Source organism: Triticum dicoccoides, chromosome 7B, assembly GCF_002162155.2.
Source record: "Triticum dicoccoides isolate Atlit2015 ecotype Zavitan chromosome 7B, WEW_v2.0, whole genome shotgun sequence".
Lineage (NCBI taxonomy): Eukaryota > Viridiplantae > Streptophyta > Magnoliopsida > Poales > Poaceae > Triticum > Triticum dicoccoides.
The window spans coordinates 126,291,588-126,303,206 of record NC_041393.1 but is presented as its reverse complement, the minus strand read 5'-3'; the positions used below and the strand labels follow the sequence as shown (position 1 = coordinate 126,303,206).

Genomic DNA, 11,619 nt, shown 5'->3' with positions numbered 1-11,619 from the left:
CGTATCATAGGCGCCTTCGGTCCAATGAGTGGATGACATCTGTCCCAACGGTGAGCCGACACATGTTTCCTCCAGCCAATGATGATTTTACACGTGGAAAATCCCCATTGGTCGGGGCTGTTAACGGGTTATCGGATCCAAAACCGAACCCGATAGCTTAACAGTGAGCCGTTACGGTGGATGCCACGTGTCGGTCACCCTTGACGAAAGCACTTCTATGACGCGCGATTTGTCATCATGGAAGTGGACACTTCCGTGATGATAATTTTGATAATGTCATGGAACACTTCTACGATAGCACAGGTATAACTATCTTGATTCTGCCATAAAATCGTCATGGATGTACATGCATGACAAAAAACGTGACCTACTGTGACAAACATATATCATCACGAAAGTGTATTTTTTTTGTAGTGGAGGGACCAAGGAGTCAAACCTTAGCTATAGCAGGTATACACTAGTGTTTCCTTCTTAACCTTCCTCGTTAACAACCTCCAGATTATGTATGTCGATGTTGGAGCTTACAGTGAAACGGACAAGATAAACAAAAATAGCTTGTTGTAGTTACAGATAAATGAAGTGAGATTAAAACTCAAGGATAACAATGCTCCATATGAGCCATCCATTCTTCTTCAGTTCTCTTAATCTGAACCGTCTGTTAACTGAAGTGGTCATGCGCTCGGCCGGACAGTAGTTGACTCAGGTTTATTTTAGATACAGCTCTAATAATGGCACAAGTTATTATGATCGTGGTGTAAAGATGCCTCTCTCTAAACTTTGAATAAACGTAGCAAAAATAAATAAATAAAAAATCCATAGTGAGATTACGCAACACAAATTTTTCGTGTGTTCAGTGCTTGTTTGTGCGCAAAACCTCTAAATTCTCCAGGTGATAACATGAGTTCTCATGGTCGTTTATGATTAGCCACACCACATACATTTTTTATAAAAATAGCCATCATATGTTGACATGTTTTTAAGAACATCAATCTCATTGATATGATCTGGCACACACAGGTTTTGGTCCGAGATTATTCAGGATATGTACAACCCATATGCACATGTCGTCATCTACTCTAAAAGAAAAGAGAAACTTGAATCTTATTGTGCGTCGACGGGAGAGGAAATAAGAAATATGGACATTTGTGTGAGATTTTGGTGGAGCTTAGACTGATGGATGCGGGTGGAAGCTTGGAGTAACATGGAGCAATTAATTTTATCTTTTTTTGGTAGGGAATATTTCAAGATCCAAATCCTAAAGGCGTATGAATAAGATTGCATGCTATATCAAAAGGTTTTATCAACGTGTTTTTTTGAGTTAGCCATCGTGAACCCCGCAAAGGAACCTGTTGAGAAATAGTAAAATTTTAATGGTAGACACATTACATGCAAAAGCACCTTAGCTATGCTGGTGATTATTAGCAGTGAAAAACGGAATAGCGGTTGTCAGGGCTGAGGGACAGACATAACTAATCCCGGCCCTACAAAACCTGAACTGAGCTTTGCCATGCTTGTTTTACCAGTTCCATGAAATAAAACAAATTAGAGGCAAAAGCTTGCCACCTCGAAATAGCAAGAGTTGCGTACACGGTGCAACACTGCAGGCCCTTCGCCGTCAACCACGGGGTCATTCCTAAAGGCTAAAGCGGCGATGAGTCTGCCGCCCTGCGGCACTAGCTCGCTCTCGTGGAGAGGCCACGATGCATCCAAAAAGGGAAAAATACATTGCCATCCGAACCTTGGGGATGAAAGCGCTTTAATTTTCCCTTTAAAAGGGGTAGCTAGAGGGCTTGTCTGTTGTGCCATTGGTGGTGGATTCCACTTCCTGCCTCCCCGGCTCGTGCAAGCTCCACAGCTTTGCTTGCACACATTGGTGCGCAGTGTGCAATCGTGTCTAGGGCACAAATCATATCGACGGATTCCTGCTGTCTCCTCGTTTCTGTAAGTAGGTGAGTCGTCGGGTGAAGAAGCAAGCTCAGGTGCCGCTCTGTTGCCGGTCGATCGTCGCCGGCCGTAGCTCATGACGACGGAGAAGGGATCGTCGGCGTCGCTGGGACGGCCGTGTATCCTGATCATAGGTACTGTAAAAGAGGTGCAGGCACACTGTTCTGAGCTGCTGTTCGTGGCCGTCTGATGATCCGATTAGTTTGCAGTGGTGGCCGGCGTGGAGCGGTTCGCGTTCAAGGGGGTGGCGTCCAACATGGTGAATTACCTCACCGGCGTCGTGGGGATGAGCACGGCGGCGGCGGCGCAGAGCGTCAGCGCATGGGTAGGGATCACCTCCATGCTGCCGCTCGTCAGCGCCGTCCTCGCCGACTCCTACTGGGATCGGTACTCCACCGTCACCGCATCATCCTTGCTCTATGTCGCCGTAAGTTAATTGCTCCTTAGTTGTTTCCACCATCTTTTTCTTATTGGTCATGTTCTTGTGTGTGTTTGTTTTGCAGTTTGTTTTTTAGGTAGTGTTTTCTGTTTCCCGGAGTCTGGGTCTGCATTTTTAATGCACTTTGTAGTTATAGTCAGGAAGCATAGTTGCTCTAGGACAACTGTAATATTTATATTGTAGATACTCTGTTATAGGAGTACAATCTTAGGACAAGATGGAGGAGATGGCACCAATGTGGGCAACATTGGTTTCCACACTCTGTTACTGGCATGAAACCAAAATTGCAACATGGCAAGAGCTGTCGCAATGCAGGCATTTGATGTAGTTCATGAATGTCAAAGTTATTATGATTGAAATGTAGGCACTATATTTCAACACACCCTCACGTCTAGAGTTCACTGGACTTCAAACATGGTATTGATACATGACGTAACAAATTAGTTTTTTACAGTCCGCAATTATTTTATTAACAATACCCAATACAGAGCTCCCTGGTATTTTCTTCTTTCAAAAGTCACTTGCTACTTGCTAGTACTACTGCATCATAGCAGTAATTGAGATTCTTTGCCATCTGGGTTAATATTTCCCACTAACACTGCATATCAGGGGCTGGCAGGACTAGCCTCATGGGCAATGCTTCACAAATGGATGCCATGGGCGACGCTCTTCTTGCCACTCTACCTGATCTCGATCGGGCAAGGCGCGTACAACCCTTCGATGCAAGCCTTCGGCGCCGACCAGCTCGACATCGGAGACGAGGACGACGACGGCGGCGGCGGCGGCACAGCGGAGGAGAATGGCAAGGTGAAGAGCGCCTTCTTCCAGTGGTGGTACTTCGGCATATGCTGCGGCAGCCTCCTGGGAAACACCACCATGTCCTACGTCCAGGACACCGTCGGCTGGGGCATCGGCTTCGCCATCCCCTGCGCCGCCATGGCCCTGTCCGTCGCGGCGTTCCTCTGCTGCACCCCTCTCTACCAGAAGATCAGCCAGCCAAGAAGCGCCGACAGGCCTTGCTCTGAGAGCATCCTCAGAGCTCTCAAGTCACTTCTTGCGAGTGTTTCGGCCGGAAAGATCCGTTTGTCGTCGAGACATGATGGTCAAGACGACGGCGACGACAAGAACAATGCTTCCGAGCTAGAGTAAGATTTGTGCATTGCCAGCTTCAGACCAATGCAAGAATTATGAACTCTGCCGTGCAGGTTGCAGGAGAAGCCCCTGAAACTAGCCAAGCTAACTGACCCGAAAGAGGCCAACGGACTCGGTGTGGCCAAGATCATCCTCAGGCTGCTGCCGATCTGGACGGTGCTGCTCATGTTCGCGGTGATCTTCCAGCAGCCGATGACCTTCTTCACTAAGCAGGGCACGCTGATGGACCACCGGGTGGGCGGCGGCGCCTTCGTGATCCCGCCGGCGACGCTCCAGAGCACGATCACCGTGTCCATCATCATCCTCATGCCGCTCTACGACAGGGTGATCATCCCCCTGATCGGCGTCGTCACCCGGGACAGCAAGGGGATCACAGTGCTCCAGCGGATCGGCGTGGGCATGGTCTTCTCCGTCGTGGCCATGGTCGTCGCGGCGCTCGTCGAGTCCCGGCGCCGCCATGTGCCGGCTGGCCAGATGAACATAGCCTGGCTGCTCCCGCAGTACGTGCTGCTCGGCGTCTCGGACGTGTTCGCCGTCGTGGGGATGCAGGAGTTCTTCTACTCGCAGGTCCCCGACGCGATGAGGACCATCGGCTTCGGGCTCTACCTCAGCGTCTTCGGCGTCGGGAGCCTCGTCGGCACGGTGCTGATCGCGGCGATCGAGGTGGCCACGGCGGGGGGCGCTGGAAAGGGCCACGGCTGGTTCTCCGACGATCCCCGGGTGGAGCGCCTGGATAACTACTACTGGTTCTTGGCGCTCCTGAGCTCCGTTAGCTTCGTGATCTTCACACAGCTTTGCAGGTGCTACAATTAGCCGTTGCTTTGATGCCAATGTTTGCCATTTGGTCAGATATTAGCCACTAATTGGTTGGCTACTAATTAAATGATCTAGCCAACCTCAGATAAGTCTTGGATTTGCCAATTTTTGGACTGCCGACACTTTTTGGCTAGCTAAAATTTGGTAGCAAACCAAGCATATGCTCAGAATTATGTGGCATTCTTACTGTTGCCTGGGTGCAACTTACACACTAGGTGACAGGGTGAGCTATAGTGCAGGTGGGTGTTCTGCTTTTGTAAAACTCTTGTGCATTTGGTAGTGTAAAGAGAGCTTACCAAAGAATGAAAGGGACTAAAGTTGCATATGGATAACGGTTTCATTCAGTGAAACTATTGTGGAAGAGTTGTTTTTTGGTTCTTTTCTGCTTTGTTAATTGATGTCCAGTAAGAATGATTAAGATAGGATAAAGTGAATACATGTTACATGTGAACCATGGGTTGTAAGAACTGAAGAGGCATAAGATCTGCTAAAGTGAAGCCACCATTTTTTAACAAGGAAAAGCCTGAAGGCCAAATAAAAATTGTACTCTCCTAAAATAGTACTCAGGTAAAGTTAGTACAAAGCTGAGTCATTTATTTTGAGACGGAGGGAGTATTACCTAAATCCTTCCCACACTAGTAGAAAAGGGGGCAATGGTCCAGGCCGGGTCAGCCCATTAGTCCCGGTTCAATCCAGAACCGGGACCAATGGGGGCATTGGACCCGGTTCGTGAGCACCGGGGGCCGGCCGGGCCACGTGGGTCATTGGTCCCGGTTCCGGTGGACCTATTGGTTCCGGTTGGTGGGACGAACTGGGACCAATGCGCATCGCTCCTGGCCCACCACCATTGGTCCCGGTTTGTGGCTTGAACCAGGACCAAAGGCTGCCCTTTAGTCCCGGTTCGTGGCACGAACCGGGACCAATTAGTTGCCTATATCTACCCCTCGCCCGCGAGCAGAGCACTCCCAGTGCTCTGTTTTTCGTGGCCGGCGAGGGGAGAGCTTTGTGGTGCTCTAGCTCACCTCCTATGCACACGAGGTGTTCGATGGAATGCTCGAGCCACACTACTTAAGCTTTCTCCTCTCCAAGCTCGACCTCCAAGCTCCATTTTCCTCAATATTTGTTTAGGTTTAGCGGTCCGTCACGTCCCGTCCCCGTCTTCACCGCCGTCGATCGCCCGCGCCGATCTCGTCGCCGGCACCACCGTGGTGAGCCTCTTGTTCTTATCTTCTTTCTGAAAGGAAAAAAAATCTTACTTGTATATTTATATAGATACTTGTATAATTTTCTTACTTTTATTATTGCATATTATATAGTGCGATGGTTTTGGTATCCGCCCCCGTTGGCCCTCGTCCTGTCTATGATTCAGATGTGGTATATATTATTTTTTCATAACTATTGGTTCATTTATTGTTTATGACAATTATGCCGGCCAATGTGACATAGATTTTATTTATCTAGGAGGTTGTTGAACCGGAAATTCCAACCGACCCTATTGTCGAGAGGTTAAATTTAGTTGAAGAAGAAAACAATTTGTTGAAGGAAAAAATTAGAAAAATTGAGGAGGAGAAGATGATATTGGAGTTGCATGTTGTGGATGTCGTCGATGATCACAAGATCAAGATGGATGCAATGCGCTTGAAGATTAGAAAGATTAGAAAATATGCCATTCATACCGAGGCTTGGTATCATTATGACGTTGGATCAGTTGTTACATTGGTTGCGATTATGATCGCATTTGTTTTCGCATTGAAATGTTTTACATAGTTTCAGTGTATGGTTTAATTAATTTAGATGCTCTGCAGAGCTTTATGTTGTTAGATGAGAACTATGTATATACTTTGGTTTTAATGTGATGATGAACTTCTATTAATTTGGTCACTTAATTACCTATTCATGATGTTCTGTAATGATTTTTGACACACTTAATTATATATAATGCACGCAGATGAACCGGCAATGGATGTACGGTTCCAGACACACCTCCGAGTACATTAAGGGCGTGCATGATTTTCTTGAAGTGGCGGAGGAAAACAAGCAGAATGGTTTTATGTGTTGTCCATGCCCTATATGTGGGAATACGAAGTCTTACTCTGACCGGACAATTCTCCACAGCCACCTGCTTTACAAGGCTTTCATGCCACACTATAATGTTTGGACGAGGCACGGAGAAATAGGGGTTATGATGGAAGACGGCGAAGAAGAAGAGTACGATGACAACTATGTGCCCCCTGAATACGGTGATGCTACTGAAGATCAAGAGGAACCAGACGATGTGCACGATGATGCTGCAACGGGCGAAGCTGCTGAAGATCAAGAGGAACCAGACGATGTGCCCGATGATGATGATCTCCGTCGGGTCATTGTCGATGCAAGGACGCAATGCGAAAGTCAAAAGGAGAAGGTGAAGTTCGATCGCATGTTAGAGGACCACAAAAAAGGGTTGTACCCCAATTGCGAAGATGGCAACACAAAGCTCGGTACCGTACTGGAATTGCTGCAGTGGAAGGCAGAGAATGATGTGCCTGATAAAGGATTTGAGAAGCTACTGAAAATATTGAAGAAGAAGCTTCCAAAGGATAACGAATTGCCCGACAGTACATACGCAGCAAAGAAGGTCGTATGCCCTCTAGGATTGGAGGTGCAGAAGATACATGCATGCCCTAATGATTGCATCCTCTTCCGCGGTGTACGGGAAGCCTCTCGTCAAAGATGAAAAATCTCTGACAACAATGATGCGAAGATTCCATAATTGGTACATGGAAACCTGCAGAGAGTCTGGGGGTAAGAATGCTTTGTATCTGCATATTAAAGAGGAGCATGATCTCGTTGCAAATGATCTGTTGACTGTTCCATTTGAGGAGTTCTTCGAGTTCTTCAATCAAAAGGCCCTCGATAAATTAATGGTCTTTTCCTACTGCCTGTAAGTACTATTTCTGTCATTAAGTCTCTCTATATAGCTCGGCTCTTTCATTGCATGTATTTATAATTAATTATCCTCAATATATTATGCAGATTGAAGATCGTCGAGTGCAAAAAACAAGAAATTTATGATATTGGGTTCATTAACACAAATATCATAGATGTATTTCTGGTTGAAAAGAACGTCAAAGAGGCCGAGGACAACTTGCTACAATCGTTGATCAAAAATCAAAACAAAGATACCATACTCTTTCCTTACAACGGCCCGTGAGTGTTACTGTCGTGTGCATATTCGGTTTCCCTTATTACTCAAGCGAGCTTATAGTAATGCAATTGATGAGTTATGCATGCGTGCGCAGGTACCACTATATTCTTCTGGAGATTAAGCTTGAGCGTGGACTAGTAACCGTCTTAGACTCGAGACGGAAAGATCCCAAATCCTATGCGGACATCACTGAAATGCTCAGCAAGTAAGTTCAATCGATCATTATCGCACCATATCGGCAACTTTTTGTTCATTTCCTGATATCTCAAGTAATAATAATAATTTTCTTTGTCTTGCAGGGTTTGGAAACAGTTCACCGCAGAAGCTCCGGGACTGCCGAAGGAGCTGACATATAAATGGCCGAAAGTAAGTACTACTGGCTAGCTAGTTGCGCGCATCTCCCGTTGATTCTATAGCTATACTTTCATCAATGCCATTTATAATGCTTCATTATCAGTTTGATTGACCTCTATTTCTCGTAAAGTGCTTGTGGCAGGAGGAAGGGAATGATTTATGTGGATACTACGTGTGCGAGTTCATCCACACCGCGACTTTGAAAAAGAAGCGGGGCTACTCTCAAAGACAATATGAAGTACGTAAGCAATAATATTCACAATTTTATTTTATTACACCATCATTTCTGTTGAGTTTCATTCATATATATGTATTAATTAACCCCCTTCTTCAAATTAGACGTGGCACATGCGGAATGAACTCCTAGAACCAGATCGCATGAAAGCAATTCAAGAGGAATTGGCGGGATTCTTTCTTGACCACGTCATCAATAAAGCCGAAGAATACCATGTGGAAATTGATTTCAAATGCTAGGGGTTTGTAATTAAGAGATCTTATACATATTGTACATGTATGTAGCCAGTAGCGTCGGATACATGATATGAAAACTTGTTGTTCGACCAATCTCTCGGAGAAGGAGAGGTCGATCGATCACTTCTCTCGGTATGCATGACGAACTTCTATACTGAATGGTTCTCTCAATCACTTATGTATATATAGTACGTAGCGTCGACCAAGCACGGACATAAGAGAGGACACTTCTCTCTATTAATTAGCTAGCTAACACAATATATGAAACACCTAAATTAACCCCCCAAAACCCCCAACCTCCCCTCCTTTCAAAAAAAAAACAAAAACCCCAGCCACTGGAATGCTGACGCGTGGATGCCTTTTGATCCCGGTTGGAGCCACCAACCGGGACCAAAGGCCCCCTGACTGGGCTCAGCGCATAGGGCCATGTGGAGGCACATTGGTCCCGGTTCTAGTTTGAACCGGGACTAATGGGTGGAGGTATTAGTAACGGCCCATTAGTCCCGGTTCATGAACCGGGACTAAAGGCCCTCACGAACCGGGACTATTAGGTGTTTTTCTACTAGTGCCATTTGATGCAAGTGGTGATTGTTTGTGGTGCGTACTTGTTGTAGAAGAGTTTCATGGTTCTCTCGTTCGAAAATATCCACAATACTAGTATGGTAACAGAAGAAAGGGCCTTCCACAAAATAGATCTACCCCCGTGAGGTTGAGCCACCAATATCTAGGGTTTAGATCCACCGCCCAAGAACAAATGCCAACAACATGAAGTCCTGGCCAACCCTTGGTCATACCTTGTGATCTATAGCAGTGATTTAACAAGATGTGCTATTGTATATTGTGCAAATATAATCCTACAATGTTACACTTACACAATATACCAGTTTGAGGACGGACTATAAAATAATAAAATCACGAATTGCAAACCATGTACTTAATACTCCATCGCATACCGAGTTTATTCTGCAACACCTGCTTCGAGTTACAAATATGAGCAACAGAACCAGTATCAAATATCCAGGCGCTACTACGAGCACTCACTAGTAGAAAACAGGGCATTTGTCCCAGTTCGTAAGGGCCTTTTGTCCCGGTTTAAGAACCGGGACTAAAAGGTCGGTACTAATGCCCTTGGCCTTTAGTCCCGGTTCTTACACGAACCGAGACAAATGGGCCTCCACGTGGCCACTGCGGGAAGCCCAGGCAGGGGGGCCTTTGGTCCCGGTAGGTGACATAAATCGGGACCAAAAGGCATCCACGCGTCAGCAGCTGGCTGGAGCTGAGGTTTTTTTTGAAAGTGGCTGGTTTAGGGGTTTTGGGGGTTAATTTAGGTTGTTATTAGCTAGCTAATAGAGAGAAGTGTCCTCTCTTATATCTTCGTGCTTGGTTTACCAACGTTGCTGCTATGTTCATTTCACCCGCTGATATATAATAACTCTTCATGCTCGCATCATACATCATCATATATAATAACAAGTCCTACTAATCATGCATCATCATACAACTTCTACTCGTTATTAATAACAAGTCATACGATCATCATCCTCATAGTCATCGAACCCAACCCTACATAATTGTTCTTAACACATGATCATCAGTATCAAGTAGGACCTAAACACCCTTAAGGTAAAATAGCATAAAACAATATAGACCCTAACTCTCCATTATGAAGAATGGAGATCATCGTGTCTCCAATTCTTGCGCTTCGCTTCCTTTTGCTTCCAAGAAGCTCCTTACGACTATCCACACATTTTTTCCATTCTTTGATTGTCATGTCCCCACTTCTTTTAGAAATTTGGTATGGACAGTTGAGATTCGTAGGACGACCTGGTTGTATGTTCAAAACATCAAGGCGACCGTGTGTATACATCAGATGAGGCACACAATCATTCGGGATTATCTGTTGAAAAACATAGTAATAACTTCGTAGTTAGCAATGATGTACTAGTTTTAAAAGTATGCAAAAAGATGCACGGATGTCGTAATAGTAAAAAATCTTACCAGGGTATCTCCATGGTAGTTACCGTAGTTCAACACGTGCACTAGTGGCACATATTGACCATAATGTTGAGGAGTTCGATTGTAGATATTGTAATTCTCAAGATCAGTACAAAATGCGATCAGATGATTTTTCTCCTTATGAGTTAATTCGGAGCCATCGGTGTAGTTGGTTTTGTCTACCATCTTCCGCACATTCTTTGAAGAATGAAAATAAGCTGTCAATGGAAATAAGTTGTCAACTATTTTGAAATAAACAATATAAATTACTTAATAACTATGTTTGAGAAGCTCACATGGGGGAAGAATTGGAAGTGTATCAACAAGGACCCAAATGTCCATATTGTCTTGCTCGATTGTACGATCACCAAGATCCATGGTGACAAGCATACCCTCATCAAAACCATACATCTTGCAAAGTGCTTCCTAATTTTTGCAACCAAAATGGGTTACAATCTCAGAATTGTACAGCTTTACTTCAAAATCCACACCATGATGGGTCCTTAGGTGAATTTTTTTTGATTTCCATACTTCCATGGTCTTCAAAACCCATCCTCTCCAAGACATAGCGTCTCGCATAGCATGGGATAAGTTAGTCGAATTGGAAAAGATGAAAAATACACGTTAAAATAGTTGAAGTCGTGCTTAATTATGAAAAAAAACTATTGTCATTGTTGCGTACCGTTTCAACATCGAAGGTCTCCTCGAGCTTAATGCTGAAGCACCAATCTTCGTCTAGCTCAAGGAACCTGTCGCACATACCTCGGTCGTCGTGGCACCAGTCGTACTCCCCCGGGCGGTTTTCGTTGTCCGAGTACGACATTTCCGGCCTATGTTCATAATTCAAATATTAAACTTGTACAATTAAATATATGTACTAAAAAACCTAAATTAGATCATTATTATTAATCATGGGTTGACTATCGGTGATGGTAGCTCCTCCTTTCATTCTCGAGTGCATTATTACACCAAATTGTCTAGCACACGGGAACGAAGGAGAAGCTACCCCCACGACGGCGTGGATGATGGAGGGGGCTCCTAGATTTCTGCATAGTGCTCTCCAATTTTAGCATTCAAAGTAGGAGTACTCTTCCAATATGAGCATTCAATAAGCAAAACCAAATCGTAAAATAAAGTAATATTCAAATTAGCATGCATTCAATTATAAGCAAAAGTACATCATCTCTTGTGTCCGTACATCATCGAATATTATCACTAATACTCCTCGAATACTATCATACATATAGCATCGCTAATACAA

General features: G+C 44.8%; 1 protein-coding gene across 1 annotated transcript; it reads left to right on the top strand.

Annotated features, from left to right (window-relative positions):
• The first annotated feature begins 1,817 nt into the window (after positions 1 to 1,817).
• Positions 1,818 to 4,676, top strand: LOC119335177 (protein NRT1/ PTR FAMILY 5.8-like). The gene is made up of 4 exons (XM_037607340.1): positions 1,818 to 2,078; positions 2,154 to 2,371; positions 2,993 to 3,528; positions 3,589 to 4,676. Exons 1-4 carry the CDS (start codon positions 2,021 to 2,023, stop codon positions 4,346 to 4,348), a joined length of 1,572 nt encoding a protein of 523 aa, XP_037463237.1. The 5' UTR covers positions 1,818 to 2,020; the 3' UTR covers positions 4,349 to 4,676.
• The last annotated feature ends 6,943 nt before the right edge of the window (positions 4,677 to 11,619 follow it).